The sequence below is a fragment of the Leucopleurus acutus genome (assembly GCF_964270905.1).
Source record: "Leucopleurus acutus genome assembly, chromosome: 12".
Classification (NCBI taxonomy): Eukaryota; Metazoa; Chordata; class Mammalia; order Artiodactyla; family Delphinidae; genus Leucopleurus; species Leucopleurus acutus.
The window spans coordinates 35,242,484-35,261,514 of record NC_139154.1 but is presented as its reverse complement, the minus strand read 5'-3'; the positions used below and the strand labels follow the sequence as shown (position 1 = coordinate 35,261,514).

The 19,031-nt window shown below is 34.5% G+C and overlaps 1 protein-coding gene and 1 pseudogene across 2 annotated transcripts in view; one reads left to right on the top strand and one right to left on the bottom strand.

Annotated features, from left to right (window-relative positions):
* The window catches only part of ROCK2 (Rho associated coiled-coil containing protein kinase 2), a 137,016-nt gene extending 119,888 nt beyond the window's left edge, over positions 1 to 17,128 (top strand). The window contains exons 24-33 of the mRNA XM_082852339.1: positions 644 to 737; positions 832 to 926; positions 1,712 to 1,891; positions 2,402 to 2,570; positions 4,770 to 4,840; positions 5,847 to 5,935; positions 6,369 to 6,447; positions 7,495 to 7,756; positions 7,844 to 8,057; positions 16,660 to 17,128. Of these exons, the coding sequence (XP_082708465.1) occupies positions 644 to 737; positions 832 to 926; positions 1,712 to 1,891; positions 2,402 to 2,570; positions 4,770 to 4,840; positions 5,847 to 5,935; positions 6,369 to 6,447; positions 7,495 to 7,756; positions 7,844 to 8,057; positions 16,660 to 16,747 (1,341 nt within the window). The 3' untranslated portion in view covers positions 16,748 to 17,128. The remainder of the gene's footprint in view (positions 1 to 643; positions 738 to 831; positions 927 to 1,711; positions 1,892 to 2,401; positions 2,571 to 4,769; positions 4,841 to 5,846; positions 5,936 to 6,368; positions 6,448 to 7,494; positions 7,757 to 7,843; positions 8,058 to 16,659) is intronic.
* On the bottom strand, positions 12,612 to 15,024 carry LOC309969558 (pantothenate kinase 3-like; annotated as a pseudogene). The gene has a single exon. The product of its transcript is annotated as a pantothenate kinase 3-like (transcript).
* Positions 17,129 to 19,031: the final 1,903 nt, after the last annotated feature.

Genomic DNA, 19,031 nt, shown 5'->3' with positions numbered 1-19,031 from the left:
CTTTATATATGTCAACAATTTAAATCTTAATATAATGTTGAGTGAAAGCAGTTACAGAAAAATAAATGCAGTATGATGCTATTTATGGACAGTTTAGAATCACATAAAACCGCATTATATTATTTCACGTATATGTAATAAAAGTATACAGTCATGGTTGGGAAGGATGAACATATAATTCACAATAAAATATCCTTCAGGAAGGAAGAGGAATAGGAAGTGAATACCAAAGAATGTCAACTTCTTTAGTAAAATTTTATTTTCTGTTTTAAAGCAATGTTTGGTAAGAAATTAAATTATGGTTTTAAAATTTATTCTGCATGATGGAATGCAGAGCTTTGTTATAGTATTTGCTTTTTTTAGTTTACTAAATTGTTTTTCATTTAAAATACTGCTAAGGATTTTTGAAAGAGGGCAATTTTTTGGCTTCCTGGGGTGCATATGAAGTCGGTGTGGTTAGCAAAATTTTCATCAAGGGTGAAGTTTGGTAAGGTAGGACAAAGGCAAGAAGTGTAGAGATAGATGTACTTAGAAAAACAAGAGTTTTAGCAACATTCTAGGATATTTTCATTTTGAAGTACTGCTTTAACACTTAACATTTTGTAAATTAGGATATGATTTTTGTTCTACTTTCATTTCTTAGCTCGAAGAAACTAATAGGACACTGACTAGTGATGTTGCCAATCTTGCAAATGAGAAAGAAGAATTAAATAATAAATGGAAAGATGCCCAAGAACGTATGTACTAATAAGAACAACGTTTATTTTCAATATGCCTAATGCTTGTCAGTTGCTGAATTATCAGTATAATTTTTACATTTTTCTGTTTCAGAACTTTCACGGTTGAAGGATGAAGAGATAAGTGCTGCAGCTATTAAAGCACAGTTTGAGAAGCAACTGTTAACAGAGAGAACACTCAAAACTCAAGTGTGTATAATATGCTCTAAATATGATTTTGAAATTTTTCTTAGTTTACCTTTTTTACATTTTACTTCTAACATTACAGATTGGCTGTAGCAGTCATTGCTTGTATCAGTATTTGTGAACAGTCAGGATTATGTGATTTTTACCAGGTTGGGAGAAGCTAGATTTGATTAACATTGTTGAGTTCAGTGTTTATTAAAGTTTTTCTTAATTTTTCCATATGGAATCACAATCCATCCTAATTTTTTATTGTAATCTGATACATTTTTCTGCTTTTAAGAAACGGTAGAGAATGACCATTTGCTGACAGCCTAAAAAAGGGTCACTCTGAAAAGACACCATGATTATTAACTATTCTTTTCTCAGCTCTCATGATTGTATATACAGCATGAATACTTGTGGGGTCCAAGATGCTCTGCTCTGTGGTTGGACACATGTTGTATTTTAGTGTGATGCCAGTGCAAAACTCTCTTCTAGGATAAAAGAAGATCTGCCTCGTAAAAGTCTCTCTTGGAACTAAAAACCCAAAGTGGTAGAAGGTGACATTAGAGTGAACCTATAAACATTTAAAATTACAGTTCTCAGAAAATATGAGAGTGAAAAAATAATAGAGTATTGGTTGGAAAAGGATGACGAGTCATGAAGAGGGTGTATTTTTAAATATAGAAAGTGTTTCTTTGTGGCCCTGTGTGTAGGGAAGGTTTTGTAACTTGCTGTTGGTGAATGACCAAGAAATCATCAACATCATTTATTTTATTTATTTACATACTTATCTTTATGTTTTTAAGGCTGTGAATAAGTTGGCCGAGATCATGAATCGGAAAGAACCTGTCAAGCGTGGTAGTGACACAGATGTGCGGAGAAAAGAAAAGGAGAATAGAAAGCTACATATGGAGCTTAAATCTGAACGTGAAAAACTGACTCAGCAGATGATCAAGTATCAGAAAGAACTGAATGAAATGCAGGCTGTAAGAATACTTTTTGAAGACGTCTTTTTAAGAAGTAGAATTATTTTCATGTCTATATATTTTATAGCTTATGGAGCATTTCTATTAATAATTACAGTAGTCACCCCTTATGCAAGGGAGATATGTTCCAGGACCCCCAGTGGGTACCTGAAACCACAGATAGTACTGAACTCTATACGTATTATATTTTTTCCTATACTATAAGGGGGTGGGTAGCATATACAGTGTGAATAAGCTGGACAAAGGGATGATTAACATCCCAGGCAAGCAGAGCCAAGCAATGTGAGATTTCATCACACTACTCAGAAATGGCATGTAATTTAAAATTTATGAATTGTTTATTTCCGGAATTTTCCATTTAATATTTTCAGACTGCAGTTGACCTTGGATAACTGAAACCACAGAAAGTGAAACCTTGGACTAGGAGAGACTACTGTATTATTGAACTAGGAAGCAAAATTGTAAGATGTATAACATCCAGTTAATTTAACGTAATTTAATTTCTTGTAGCAAATAGCTGAAGAGAGTCAGATTCGAATTGAACTACAGATGACACTGGACAGTAAAGACAGCGACATTGAGCAGTTGCGGTCCCAGCTCCAGGCCTTGCATATTGGTCTGGATAGTTCCAGTATAGGCAGTGGACCAGGGGATGCTGAAGCAGATGATGGGTTTCCAGGTACAGATTTGTTTCCAGTCCTTATGTTTACTTTTGTCTTAAATTAAATCGATTGTTTTAAGACATTGACTGACTTTGCTCTTGAGGAAAAATATTTGTCATTTCTTTAAGGGAAAACCTACTCCTTAGAGTGGAGGTTCCAATGACAATTTAAATTATTTTATTTATTTATTTTTCACAAAATTTTTTATTAAAAAATACAATTATAAATTTCACATATTTAGTTATTTAAATTAACTCTTTATATATTGTACATAGCTCTCTTTTAAAGCTTTCATTTTATTTTTTCTTAACTTCTTTCTGCATTCTTACTTCCTTTTATGTTGGGTGTTCAGTTCATATCACTCAGTCACACACTATGGAATCCATGTCATTCACCTACCAGCGTTCCTCTACTTCTCTCAATATTGCCACTAAGCCTTCCAGTTCTCATATGCTTCTTGACTCTGATTCTGACTCAGAAGAAGAATCTGTGCCTTACTTACCTATTTCATCGGAACCTAATGGTACAGGTGATATCCTGAAAGTCTTTCGCCTCTGGGTTTTTTTTCCACTACCCATAATTTTAGTCCTTTTGAAAAATTGTTGTAACATTAACTAATATTCACTAACTCTAACAAGTTGCTCAGTTAACAAGTCTCAGTTAAAAAGAAACTGCTGCATGAACAAAGAATTTGTTTTTTTAAGTATTTTCACATGGCATTGCTATTACAATTGATAGATTTATTTTTTCAGCTTACAAGAAATGGAGCAGTACTTTATATCATTTAAGAACATACGGTTTCACTGTCTGTTTCTTCCATTTTTAACCAAGAAGAAATTCTTTCTGAAGTTTCATATCAAGAATGACAGTACAGAAAAAGCACGTGTAGACTGTTTTAGAAGATGTGTTTAGGTTTTCCTTGTGTCATCATTGTGCTGGGCCTTAAAAAAAGCATAAGACAATTTGACCTGATCCTTGTGCTGAAAAGATTTATAGTTTAAGTGAAGAAACCAGATGGAAAACCCATAAACTGTTATGTTTAACACAAAGTTAGTGTGAGTACAAAAAACGTTTAAAGTAAATGCCACAGGAAACTTGTGTATAAGCAGTTGAATGTAAAGTAAAATTTAATCTATTAGTTGAATTCAAAGTAAACTAGCTATATTTATTTACATTGTCGTCACATTTCCCAGGTATATATCAGTATAAATCATAGGTGATTATACTGAAGTTGTTTCAGATCTCAGCAATAAAATGATTTCAGTCTTAACGATATTGTTAGAGGTCATCTGATTAGTCCCTTGAATTGGCATAGGACCATGTCCAGACAGTTGAGAATATGGCTGTTTATCATGACAGCATTTCTGTTCATGGAGTCTGGAAGGTTATTGATGTGATAGAGAGAGTATAAGCCTTGGAATCAGAGACGTGTCCCCGTGTGACCTTCTGTGGGGTTGTTGTGAGGGTTAAAGAAGATTTATATAAAGTGTCTAGCACAGTTCAGACACATATTAGATGTTAAGTGATAGGCACTTTTATTATTAGCATAACCTCCAAAAATGCTTATTTCACTTATTTATTTCACTAAAATAATAAACTGATCAAATACCATTAGAACAAATTCTAAGGGTTCAAAGAGTTTCCTTGGTTGAACTAGAACCTTATTGATTTTAATATTTTGGAATTTAGGAATCTATTGGTTTATTGCTGCTTATGAGCTGTATTTGATCTGTAATTTACACAATTTTATTTCATTTTATTATAGCCATTCTAAAAGTCCATTTTCTCTGAACACGTAATTACTCACTTAAAATGTTTTCTCTTCAAAGAAGATGTGCACTATACCTGTAATTAGGCCTTCTTCCAAAGGAAAAATAGAGGATTCTAATACAGGTGTACTGGTGAGAATAGAGAGCTGCTTTTCTTTTTTGCAACTTTTCTGCGGAACTTTGCAAATGCATGAATTTAATTAACAGGGCATTTGACGTTATAAACTACAGGATATGTATTTCCAGTGTGATATAACCTGGATTTTGTTTTGCATTATATAACTTGCTTATACTGATCCTGCATTATTATTATATTTTAGATGATGTATAATGATAAATTCTGAACGGCATATTTGATTTGTGACTTTCATATTAAAAGTTTATTAAATTCCTCATTTTCTTAAGAGACTTGTTGTATTTATTCTCATATCTTGTGCTTATTTATAGAATCAAGACTAGAAGGATGGCTTTCATTGCCTGTGCGAAACAACACTAAGAAGTTTGGATGGGTTAAAAAGGTATTTGAAAATGGTTCTTTTGTTTTGCTTTTAGTTTAGCTACAGCCATTTCACTTTTGTAGTTGTAAGATATATATAACTAGAACTTTTAGACACATAAAACTTGTTTGCACTTTCTGATTTGGAATAATATAATTTTATGTATCTTATGTACGTAAGATACTTTATGTAGTGATGAAAAAAAACCTTTTCATCACTACCATGTTGTTAATAATAAAATAGTTTTTGGTGTCAGGAAAATAGAAGCCTGTTGACCTTGGTGCTTTTGTTGTTTCAGTGGGAAAACAACTCTGGATATGACAGAAAGTCCCATTTGTTTCTTTTCCTCTGGTACTATGATTATCGATATTATGTTCATTTTTGATAAGTGTCTTATTAGCCTTAGGCTGCTATAAAAAAATGCCACAGACTGAGTAGCTTGTCAACAACAGAAATTAATTTCTCATGGTTCTGAAGGCTGGAAGTTCAGATCAAGGTGCCAGCCAGCATGGCTGGGTTCTGGTGAAGGTCCTCTTCCAGGCTACAGACTTTTTGCTCTGTCCTCATGGTGGAAGGTGTAGGAATTTCTCTGGAACCCCTTTTATAACAGCACTAATCCCATTCATGAGGGCTCTGGTGTCATGACCTAATCAACTTCCAAAGACCCCTCTTCCTAATACCATCCCATTAGGTGTTAGGATTTAACATATGAATTTGGGGGAATATAAACATCCAAACCATAGCAATAAGGTTACTTATGCTATTGGATCTTGAAGCGAAATCAGTCCAAAAAATATTTGAACTTATTCCTCCCCCGCCCCCCCAAGTTGCTTGTTTAAAGTGTATACAAACAAATTTATTGTTATTTTGAGGAAGACTTTTTTAAGGCTACATTAAGATAACTTTTTAGATATTTAATTTATATTTTCTATGATTTTTATTGCTAATTTAGAATTTATTTTCAAAGAAAAATAAATAAGATATATTAACTTTAATCATTAATTCCTTTCCTCTTTCTTTTTAACAGTATGTGATTGTAAGTAGTAAGAAGATCCTTTTCTATGACAGTGAACAGGATAAAGAACAATCTAATCCTTACATGGTTTTAGATATAGAGTAAGTATTTTTATTAGAATATTTAGGAACTTTATCTTTTAAAGTTTAAGAGTAACGTGACCTTTTCGTCAAGTTAGTGTAATTTATTAGTCATATAGTACAATGTATATAGTCATATAGTATAGCTGCTAGCATACTGTTACATTTTCTTATTTTGCTTCATACAGACGAAAGTCTGGGATATAGAGTTGGCTAAAACATCTTTATTTCATGGGTCTTTAATATGTTGTTTTCTGAAACTAATTAGAAAATTTCTGACTTACTGGAAATTTCTCAAAATGCAAGGAGTGATTGAATTTATAGAACAGGATATTCTCTGACCTTCTAACAAGGGTCAAAGTAGTCAGTTTTAATTTCTGACATAAGTATAGGATAACTAAAATAATTTGATCCTTTGGTAATACTTAACTCCTTTATTAAAAATCTTTTATAGTAAGTTATTTCATGTCCGACCAGTTACACAGACAGATGTATATAGAGCAGATGCTAAAGAAATTCCAAGGATATTCCAGGTAAACCGTTTTATTTTGTGGTTTGTTTGTTTTGTTTTTTCACCTTTATACATTCTCAGCATGACGTGATATAACAAATTTCTTTATTCTTGGGGCTTTTTCAGATTATCTTTCAATTTTAGTCCCATTTAAAGGTGGTTTGTTCCTTTGTGACTTTCATGCTTATGCTATTTAGATACATCTTAATTCTTCTCTCCATTTTACTTGTTAAACTCTGTAGTGTGTTTATATCACATTTCCAGCCTTTGCTATATCCTTTTGTTCAAGGTTGGTTATGATATTTTTTGAGCATGAATGTTCTCCTGTTTTTAGTTTTATGCTCAGCTCTCTAGAAAGTTAAAAAAGTTGTTTGTGAAGTTAAATTTTGCTCCCAGGAGCCCTTGTACTTCCAGTTTAAGGTGAAGACAAATTCTCCCCTTTATTACTTCCATTTTAAAATTAGTCAAACCAACAATTACCGAGTTCCTTCTGTGTAAAAGCCGTTGTGCTTGGTGTACTGTGGGAAAGTTGGCTGCTTACTTTCTGAATGCTTAGAATGTTTATTTGGAGTATATTATACATCCTTTCCTCTTTTCCTTTCTTCCTCAACTCTCCAAATACAAATCTTTTCAATTAAAGCTATATTTGCAGTTATCACCAAGTTGTCTATTTTGAGAATCACAGAGCCTCAATTCATATAATTGCCACATCTCTTCAGGTGTTTTGAACATTCCCTCCCAGAAAAACTTTCTAACACTAATCAAGTGCAGATTTACCTTTTGCTAGCCTATTCTGATAAAATTGCTGAAACATAGGAAGATGACATGGAGAAAATAAGGAGGCATCATTTGAACAGGATTGATTCTTTTGAAATGTGAACCAAAGTGACTGGCTACTGACTTTTCTCATCTGAGCTCTTGATTTGAACCTACTAACATTAGAACATCAAATGCATTTTCTTCTCATTGAATAGTTTAGGCTAATTTTATTTACAAACGATAAAATCATTATTACATAAAAAATAACCTATGTTTGAAGATCATTCATTGTTCTTTTTGGTGTTTATAGATCCTGTATGCCAATGAAGGGGAAAGTAAGAAGGAACAAGAATTTCCAGTGGAGCCGGTGGGAGAAAAATCAAATTATATTTGCCACAAGGGACATGAATTTATTCCTACTCTGTATCATTTCCCAACCAATTGTGAGGCATGTATGAAGCCATTGTGGCATATGTTTAAACCTCCTCCTGCTTTAGAGTGCCGTCGCTGTCACATTAAATGTCATAAAGATCACATGGATAAAAAGGAGGAAATTATAGCACCTTGCAAAGGTAAATAGTAAATTACTTGCTCCATCAATATTATTTATGTTCAGATCATTTTAAACATATTAATCTTTTTCAAATATTTCTTTATAGTGTATTATGATATTTCATCGGCAAAGAATCTGTTGTTATTAGCAAATTCTACAGAAGAGCAGCAGAAGTGGGTTAGTCGGTTAGTGAAAAAGATACCTAAAAAGCCTCCAGCTCCAGACCCTTTTGCACGGTCATCTCCTAGAACTTCAATGAAAATACAACAAAACCAGTCTATTAGGCGGCCAAGTCGACAGCTTGCCCCAAACAAACCAAGGTAATAAATTAAAATGTGGTAAAACTTAAAGTATTTAAAAAAATATTTTGCTGTTTATACTCAGATTACAAACTTTCCTAATTGCAATTTTTCTTTGGTATTTTCATGATCTATGGAATACCAAATGTTTGAAACTATTTCATTGTGCATGTATCATTCATTTATTCAGCTGGATGTAATAAATTTACTTACTAAATCACACACGTATATTAAATTCAACCAAAAATAATATGAAGGGCTCATTTTTGTCATGTATATGTATTGGGTTGGCCAAAAAGTTCATTCGGGTTTTCCCATAAGAACGAACTTTTTGGCCAACCCAATACATAATCACAGTATTTTAGGATTTTATAAGCACATTGACTTAATTTATTGATTTAGTAGACAGGATACACACACAGACCTTTAAGTGTCAGGCACACACATTGTTTTTATTATTGCAAACCTCTTAAACCTCTTATGTTAGAGACTTGTTGGGGCAGGACTGAAATCTTAATTCAAATCTATAAGTTTAATAACTTGTCTCAGATTTAAAGAGTAATACAGATCAACTTTAAAAATGCAAATATTAACTAATGAATATAGTGGGCATTTTTTATAATTGAGGTGAATTGGGAATGTAGAGTAAGGATAGAGATTATTGTTGCACAAAAACATTTGGATGGAGCCATTTTCATATAGCTGCATTATAGTAATTTTTGATTCAGAATAACCATTTCTTGACTTACTAGCTAATGCAGTATTTATAAATAAATACTGCTATCCATTGAAATGAACATTTGGTTAGCTAAAGGATAAAGTATATACTTAGATCATGTATCTGATTTCAAGTGTCCTTTTTCTTCCCTAACACAGGACCTTCAGTATATGAATAATGATGTGTTGGCTGTATTATGAGAAATATTTTCATTCTAGCCACAACATCGTGTATGAAACTGTTCTTGAAACTAATATCTCAAGGAAATAATTTAGAATGACAAAGGTAGAATTAGTGTTTCAGCAGTGAAAATGTTGAATTTTTGTGTGAGCTATGATAAAACTAAATATTGTAGAATTAGCGATTATATGATAGTAATTGACCTGAAGAAACTCAAAGAATTCAGAGACACTGAAGGTCATTCCATGTACCCTGTACAAAACACCTAAAAATTAAATTTCTGTTATTAATATTGTAGAACCATTAATGCATAAATGCCAGGCTATTTTAATACCTGACAATATATAATGCTTTATAGCTTCCAATGTGCTTCCATATGTTGGGTTGGCCAAAAAGTTCGTTTGGGTTTTTCCGTAAGATGTTATGGGAGAACTCGAACGAACTTTTTGGCCAGCCCCAATATATTCTCTTTTAACTTTCTATATATTCTTTCATTTGATCTTTAAAATACTCATGGAGTAGAATAGGTATTACTCTTTTTCTTTTTGAGACTCCAGAAAGGAAGATAATTTGTTAGATTCAAGACTATAAGAGCTATAGTTTTTTTAGTATATTTTATTCTTTTGTGCTGTTTGACAAGTTAATGATTTCACTACATGTGTTAAGACAGTTTACGAAGCAGTTTTCAGACCAAGTGAGGCATGTTTTCAATTACATAAGTTTTCATGCTCGCTGACTTATAATTTTCTTGTCCCCCAGTTCAGCATTATGATTTATTTGAAAGCACATTTACTTTTGATTTTTGTTACTTTTTTTTTAGTTCTGGCCCTGCCCTTCGAATCATTCTTCACTGATTTTTTTTAATACATTTTGCATAGCAACAGTAAGTAATAGGGATTTCTTTCTCTCACAACTATGCATGTAGATAAAACTAATACCAAAACTGACTGTAAAATGTACAGGGATTTTTTTTGGAATTTTAAAATCTAATACGCTCTTTAAATTTTTAAATGTAAAGATGGGCAAATTTAAAATACAGTTTTGCATTTTATTACGCCTCTGCAACATTATTTCCATTGCTTTTAACATCTGTGCCTCCATTGCTTCATTAACTCACAAAATTGTATCTGTGTCTGTCCTTAGGTGAATAACCCTACCTTTTGCATTCCATTTTGGGTGTCACATTTTACGAGTAGCATACACAAATTGGAAGGTATACAGAAGAGAATTACTGAGAGAGTAATGGGTCATTTGAAGGTGTTACATACACATGTAGCAAGTGAAGGAACTAAGGATACTTTAGTCTTCTGAGGAAGTGTTTTGAAAGGATGGGAGAGCATAAATAACAATAAAGATTTAAAGGATTTTTCCTTGGAAGAACTAAGCAGAGAGGCATATTTTTCAGTCAGCTGGGAAGAACTATCAAGCAGTCAGATTTGCAAAATTGAAAGAATCGGCTTGCTGTAGAATAGTGAATGCCCTGTCGCCACAGGTGTGCGCCTGATTTAGATGACTGCTTGGCAGAACTGTGAGGGAGCAGCGCTCCTTGATCTGTCCTGTGTATGCAGTCTGATGTCGCGTAGCATGGCTCTTGGGGAGTCAAGCATTGGACTGGATGGTCTGCAATACCCTACTAATTTATAACTTATTCCTATGGAAGAATGGGTAGAGCTTTAAACGATTATCCAAGAAAACCTAGGAACAGAATTTCTGGTGTGTATCACCAGTAATTTAATATCTAGCTCTTCATTTGTGTTTATTTAATATTAGTCTTAGCACTAGTCAGTCTAGCTTTAGTTGAACTAACTCACATGCTGTCTTTCTTAAAACAAATGTTTGGCTTCATTAGACATCATCAAATATATATATTTCTATACACACTAAAACATAGTATCCATAAATATTCATCTAATCTTTTTTTTTTATTCCTTTGTTAACAACTGCATCATTATATTTTTTTCCTTTGGCTTCTGTGACATTCTTTGTTCTGATTCTCCTTTTACCTCTCTTTGCAGCACTTCCCTTTTTCTATAGTGAAGTGCTTTAAAGTAATAAGTGTTAGCTACTATTATTATATAAAATAACATAATTTTATTATATAAAATAATTTTCGAGGGCATATTATAATATGCTAGGCACTCTTCTCAGAGCTTTAACTGTACTAATTCATCCTCATAACCACCCTGTGATTTAGCTATTTATCTCTGTATTTTACAGATGAGGAAACTAAGGCAGAGAAACATTGTGTGCCCAAGGTCACACAGCTAATAAGTAGCAGAGCCATGAGTTTAGATCCAGATAGTCTAGTTCCAGATCCTGCATTCTCAACTGTAATACTTCACTGCCTCACAGTGATTCAAGTAGACTTGAATTAATTGACATTTTATAAAGCAATGTATAGAAATGCTATTCTAGAAGAATGTTTCCTCGGTAATTTTGAATTAAAAATACTATGCTGGAAAAGTAAGAAATTTGTGAATAAAATGCCGACTTTTGATGAAGACAGTTTGGAGAGATCCTAATTTGTTCCAGTGCGAGACACAAAATACTGGTCCCTGCTGGGGGCATTTATCTTTAATTATCTTTTTCTTTAAAGATTTTTTTAAAATTATTTAAGCCACGTAGAAAACTATAAAGCAAAAATGCAACCAATACTAGTTTATTCAGTTTTAAGAAATAAAGCATTGCCAATACAGTTAAAACTTAAGGGTGGGGGGAGCTATTATTTTAGCATTATCTCATCTCTATTTTTTTCAATTCTAAATATTAGAACATTAATAGACTAATTGGGAAAAAAAATAGTAAAGTTATATACAACTTGAAGTGTCAAAAATAAACCCATAAATGAAGTAGAAGAAAATAGGGGAATATGTATCTGATCTTGGATTAGAGAAGAACTTCCTAATAATAAAAGCAAAGAAAGAGAAAAAGATTGACTAACCAAAAATTAAAGCCTTGTAGGTTTAAAAACACCACATATTTTACAATACATCTGCGAAAGATGGGTTAGTATCTTTGTGCATGGAGTACTTATATAAGTCATTTAGAAAAAGGGAATTGACTCTTCCCAATATAAAAATTAGTGAGGAACATATAGGCATTACCATGAATATGAAAAAGTGATCAACCTGATTACTAAGCAAAGAAATTAAAATTAAAACTATATTTTAAAAATATTCTCACCTGCCAAAGTGGTAAGGATTAAGAAACTTAGTATTGGTGAGACGTAAAGAAACAAGCCCAATCATGTGCTGCTAAGTAGAACTCAAAACTAAATGCTAGTAGAACTGAAAACTAAACCCCTTCTGAAGCAGTCTTTGGCAATAAGTTTTACAGGCCTGAAGTGTATACCCATTGATCAATTAATGGAGGAGCACAGACAATCAAACAGATAATTACAGTACTGTTTAACATGTTGTTTATTATGGCGGCATGAGCAAGTGTTATGGGAGAACAAAGGAAAGCATAGAGAATTCTGCCATTAAAACATCAAGAACGGTCTCAAAAAAATGGCGGATCAGTAATTTCCCAGGCAAAGAAATAAGGTAAAAGACAGCTTTAGGCAAAATGTTATGTGTAGAGGCACTAGTTGTCAGAATTACCTATGTGTTTGTAATGTTGTCTTGGGTTAGGGTGGGGAGAGGGTAATAACAGGAAGCGGTAGAAGATGACACTGGAGAGAAAGCTCTGAGCCAGATTGAAAAGGACCATGTTCACTATGCTATAGGAGTTTTGATTTTGTTCTGATAGAAGGCTTTCAACAAGAGATTAGTATGTTTTGACTTAATGAGATCCTGAACTAAAGTATTGACAGTGAAAATGGAGAGAAGAAACCAAGTTAAAGAAAGATTCTTTTTTGTGTGTGTTGGGGGGAACTATAATGCTTTTATTACCAGAATGTATGAAACATTGATCCTTTTATAATTCTGCAATACAGCCTCAGATGCCCATAGTTTCAAAACAACTCGTCTTTTAAATTTCCATAACATCCATTTAGAGTAAATGATTTTGTTGCTGTTCACAGTAGAAGACAGTCTTTAGCTTTGACGGTTCAGACCTAATTAAACAGAAATGGCTAACTTTGGGCCTAAGATAATAAATGTGGTATAGAGAGAAGAGCACAGAACCCTACCAATACATATAAACCATACTCCATTCAAATAGTCCTGGGACCTCACTGAATGGACTTTCAAATAAGTAATTAAGCCTCCAATTAAAAAACATTTTAAAATGTACTATCTGATAAACTTAAAATACAAAAAATGCAGTATCACCAATTATGTGCATTTTCTAGGGTTCATTTTAAAATTCAGGCTAATGTTTAACAATAGTATTTCAATTAAATTATGGCATTTGAGAAAGGTTATACTTCTGTGGAAAGATCACATAAACATGCTTTTTGGGAGAAGATATGTTTGGAAAGCAACAGTAATGGATAATTAATATTGCTTTAACATTTCTAAAATCACATAAAAATGATCATCTTTGATTGCCATTTCAGTGAGTTTCGATACAGGGTATGTTACTGTCCACTTACTAGTAACCAAAGCACACATAGAACAGACTTGTAAAAAATACTCAGAATCAATTCTTTTCATGAGCTAAACATTTCTGAGACTTTAAGATTCATGTTTGAACATACAGTACTGCAATGTTGGGCTACATAAAATAAAATAAATAGAAGATCTTTTTCAGAGGAGGCTCAATAATCAGAGGCTGTATTGCATTTAAGGATTTAACACTGGCTGTATACAGAAGGGAAAGCATTTCACTTAGAAATATACTTCACATTACTGAAGCTCTCTTTTTAATATCGCAACATATAGCAGCTTACCATTCTGACACTTAAAAATCAACAGGAATAGTGCTACTCTTTTATCCTTTGGTTCCCGGTGACAAATAATGCAGTAATAACACCTCTGGTCTTCAGTTCCTCTCGAATGACATTTATTAACAAAGAGAAACCCGATGCTTTAGCTGAAATTTGGCAGCCCAAGAAGTGTACCAACTGCTCCAGAATACCCCTCATGCTCTAGAAACAATGCTTTCAGTTGACCTTTTGACAGTAATCCAGTGCATATGCCAAGAGTTTTATCGAGAGAGTAGTGACACGTAAAGTTTCCAACAAAGACAACTGTTTATTTTCTCAGCAACAGCCCACATTCGTGCCACAGAACCAATGTTATTGGTGATAGTAACTAATGTAGCTCTTGCTAGATGCTGTTTACTAACATATTCTTGCTTCTCCTTATAAATCATATTCCCAAAACTAGATGCTACAGCCCAACCAGGCAGACCAAATCTTTCATATCTCCTCTGTAAATATCACGGACCAGCTTGTCAGCTTGGGTGCTGTCACCTTTGGATGCCATTTCAAGAGCCTCTTCAAAACTTTCACAGCCAGTCAATAAACTACATAAACCCAGAAAGGTAGCCCCTCCAAGGCTTGTCCCAGTTACTTGTTCATAGTTGTCTTTGGAATGGACTGCTAAAATACTGACTGGGAACCAGTGTTTACTCCCAGCAGTGGATAGGGATCAGCCAGGTTGAAAGGCATCTTTTGGCATCTTTCAGGTTCTGAGGCATTAGCAAAATAATAGCACCCTGCTTGTCCACTGAAACTGACAGAATCTGTCTACAGCAAGCCCTTTACAAGGCAGTCAGGTTCATCCAGTTTGTGCAGGTGGGGGTTTCCAACTGTGTGAAAATCGTTTTCAGACTTGTCAGCACCACCTCCTGTAGCACATAGCACCGTGTGTAATGTTGAGAAGGTTTTATCTCTTCCCCTTTGGATAAAAGTAGGCAGGTCCTGGGTTGGAAATCTGATAAAGTGCAAGTTCCCCGTCCAGCCAAAAAGTGTTAAATCTTTCAGTTCAAGGCGTACATCCTGAATACCAGTGGATCCATAGGCTACATTAGAAGTCACGTATTTCCGGATACTTTTTAAGCTATCAATTAACTTCTTCTTCTTCCTCTGCTGTGATATCGATAGGTTCAAAATATGAGTGCTTTACCAGAGTTCCCCCGATGTCCATGCCACACCATGGCAAAGGGGGTTTCTTGGCTTCCTCGATCTTCATGGCGTCGGCCGGAGGGACGAGAGGCGGCCTCGGTCCGGAGCGCAGAGGGCTGTGGCGGCGACTCCGGTGGTGGCTGGGCCGCTTCCTCCCCTCGGGCCGGGCGGGGCAGGGGCGCCTGAGACGAGGCCCCGGCCTGGGGGGCGGACCCCCACCCCCACCCCCACCGCCACGAGGGGCGGCTGGGACCGAGCGAGCAGGGGAAACCGCAGGCCTCGCCGCTCCGGGGGCCCCTGCCGCCCCAAACAAAAGGCCCCGGTCCCGAGCCGCCGCCCTCTAAAGAAAGATTCTTAAGTTGAAATGACAAGAATTAGATGACTGAGTGGGAGGGGAGGAGGGAGAGGTTTTAAGGAAGTCTCCTCGTGCATTACACTGATAGCCTAGTGATGAGACTTTTAAAAGTTGAAGATTGCGACATGGGCACACGCTTCACACATTCTTCAAAGGTTTTGGAAGGATATGAAATGCAGATTTTTCATAAAGTATGCTAAAGCGGTGGCTTGGATACCCAGGAAGGCTTACTGATCTCAGTCTCCCAAGTAGTAGTTGAAACCATAGCTAAAAGTTACTTTACATGTAAGCCTAAAAAAATTAGTATGAGTGTATGCTAGGCTGCAATATATTTTAAGTGAATAAATAACTATATCTAAGTTTGTGTGCTTATTAATCAAGTATTCTGCATTTAGCACATATTGGAGTAATTTGAGTCGGGTAATCATCCATCAACCTACTCTGTCAGTGATTCTCAAAGTCAAGGAGCTGCATCAGAATTCATCTTAAAACGCAAATACTTCCCCCATCCCCCCACCCCCAATGTAATTATATCAGGATCTCTTGAGATGAAGCCTGGTAGTATGCATTATACATAGCTCTGGATAAATCATACACACTAAAGTTTAAGAACCACTGACATAGTGACCATAGATGGGTCCTTGGCACAAATGTATTCATGAACGTCACAGTTATAAACAATGAGAAAGTTACTCCTATTTTTAAAAATAAAAATGATTGCACTATTAGATGGTTGGGTTGGGTTGGAAAGAAAAGACCACATATACCCCTGTTCTAAGTCCAGTTTATTTGGCCAAGATAAGTTGTTAATGCTGCTTATCTACCTGTGTTTTTCCCTTTATGTGTAATTTTTTTATGGAAGGCTTAACTTCTGGTGACCCGTTGAAAAAGTAGGGTCCTGCTGGAATTGAGAAAGCTACATTCTTAATATTATTCACCTTTCATACTAGGGCTTATGGTACAATTCTGCGAAAATGTGAGCTAACTGGGCACTTTTGTGAAGGGAACATTGACACATACTGAGCTTTCAGTTCTTAAATCAAGCTGGGCATCAGGGTGGTTACGTCTTCATGTGGGCCCAGTGGAAAGAAGATTGTGTCTTACCCCTAAATATTATCTCTGTCCTCAGTTCTCTGGTAGCTTGGAAAGCATACTTGGTCAACATGATTATATGCATTTGCATGTAAAGAGAAAGAAGATTTCCCTGCGTGCTTCCATCTTAATTTTAATCATGTTGTTATCAATGAAGGGAAAGTTAAAATGCTTACAGCACAAAGTGTGATTTTTTGACCATAGCATATTAAACTGTTGTTTCTAAAGAGTGTTAGAGTATAAATTTGCAAACCTCCTATTGCAGATTGCTTGATTTGGCATTTAAAGACTGGGATTGGTCATTTGATGATGTTGATGGTGGTGATGATGATGACGATGTTTTTGATTTCTGAAGAAGTAAATGGGTAAATCAAAAAATGAGAAATGAGTTGTTTTAGTATTTCCAAGTAGTGCATGTGGTTTGCACTTTGGGTTTTCATTATTTTTGACCAGTTTGAAATTTTATTAAGTTGTTTTTGACAGTACTTATTTGAAAAGTAGTTTTCAGACATGTTTCTAACTGAAATTTCCATGTTAAGTATAAAAGTGAAATGCTATGTTCAGATTCTTTATTGGCTATATATTTTCAATGCAGTTGGAATTGTAATTTTTTATCTTAGGAATGAAACATGTAGAAATAACAAATGGAGCTAATTCTGTTACTTTCTGTTCATTCCAAAGAAGCCATATGCAGAGAAGTAAAATTTACAGTGTTTTCAAGTTCCTACAGCTGTATTAGTTTGTGAACATAGCATGGGATTCCTTTCTCCCTCCACCCCTCTCTCCTTCCCTCCTCTTTCCTTCTTTCTAACTTGCAAGAATTGAAACCATAAAAACTTCATAAGTCTAATAAATGCTGTGAACTAGCTGTTTCTGATTTGGCTTTTTTTGTGATGTGAAATGTTTACTTTTTGAAAGTTTAATGTTACTCTTGCTGAGGAATGCTAATGGTATGCTGTGAAAGCTCTTGTGCTTTTAGAAAATGTGGTTTGGTTAACAGCGGCTAAAAGGTTTGAATGAAAATTGAAACTCGTGCGTTAAACCTTTTATATGGAATGAATTTAAAAGAAGTAATGTCTATCTTAACCTAAGCAACATGTTGCGAAATACATACTTAAATCACACATTATTGGGATCTGTTTATAACCAGGATTTACAGAGTAATTTTTACATATATTTACTATAACATGTTTGTTCCCATTTCATAGATGTAAAAAATGTGGCATAGGGTCAAACAGTCAAGTAGAACCTGGTCCATAAGTGCACTCTTCTTTCAGCTACATGAGGCAGCTAACAGTTAAACCCCAAGTCAAACTTGACATTCACTTGAATTATTCAGTGACATATTGTCTCACCCTAATATTCAGTTAACCATATTAAAACTTGTGTGTCATGTTTGTGGCCAGTGTGAGAAAATATGAGGAAGAATATAATTGCATGTACCTGAAAATGAGAAAAGTAATACAGTAAATATGTTTTATGCATGATTCAGGTGTTAAAAGTATAGTAGTTGGGAGACTATATAGTTTGATGTAAATGGAATGCCTTTTCAGAGAACTGATAACAATCTCTTAAATTATTGCACTGTATCAACTAACTTTACTTTCCTTTTCTTTCCAGCTAACTGCCTTCTATGAATGCAGTCATTATTCAAGGTGATCATATTCTTACAGTTGAAACAAGACTGAAATATGATGGCCCAAAATTTATTAAAAAGCTATATTTTCCTGAGAGACCGATACACACATATATGTTCCCTTTATTCCTGCAATATAAATTCTAAATGTTGGATAGATTTTTCTGGGCTCCTTTGGAGCAACAAGTTGAACCAGCAGTGATTGGTTCATAGAGTAAGAATACCATGTGCGACTCTTCCAGACTTGTTCCATAAAGCTCTCTTAGCATCACTCACACTACATTGAATAAAAGGATTGAGAAGAGTTAAAGAAACCATCTTTTCAGCTTCAGCAGAGAGATTTCACCAGCACATTTGCCAGAAGAATCTGGGAATGGATTCCACTACAGTGATATAGACTGCATCTTTAAGAAGTGACCATTATACTGTGTGTGTGTGTGTGTGTATGTATGTATGTATATATACACATGCTCGCGTGCACACACACACACACATCTATATAGTACTGTAATACTGCAAGAGGGTTTTTTTTAACTTCCCACTTTATTTTTTTATAAACATTAATCGGATATCATTACTTACTGCAGTTGCAACTATGCATTTGTATAAAGCCATAATGTTGGAGTTTATATCACTCATTTGTGTGTACCTGATGGAAACTGCATGTTCATGTTTAAGCAATTACTGTAACAAGTTTGAAGTTAATTATATCAGTTTCCTAATGCTTCATAATAGGCAACTTTACCCATTTTGAATGCCTTAATTTAATTTTTTTCAAAATCTCCACCCTTTTCTGTATTTAAAAAAACAAAAACAAAAACAAGTGTTTACCAGCGCTTAGGATGCAAATTTGCTTTGCAGAAGAAAAATAGTGCACTATTTTTACACATAATAGTTATCAATGTCAGCCTATTTTGATTGTATAAGAGAATTTTTTTTTAAGTATTGCTGATAGAAACAGTAATGGATAGTATTGGAACTAATATATCTTTTATGTATAT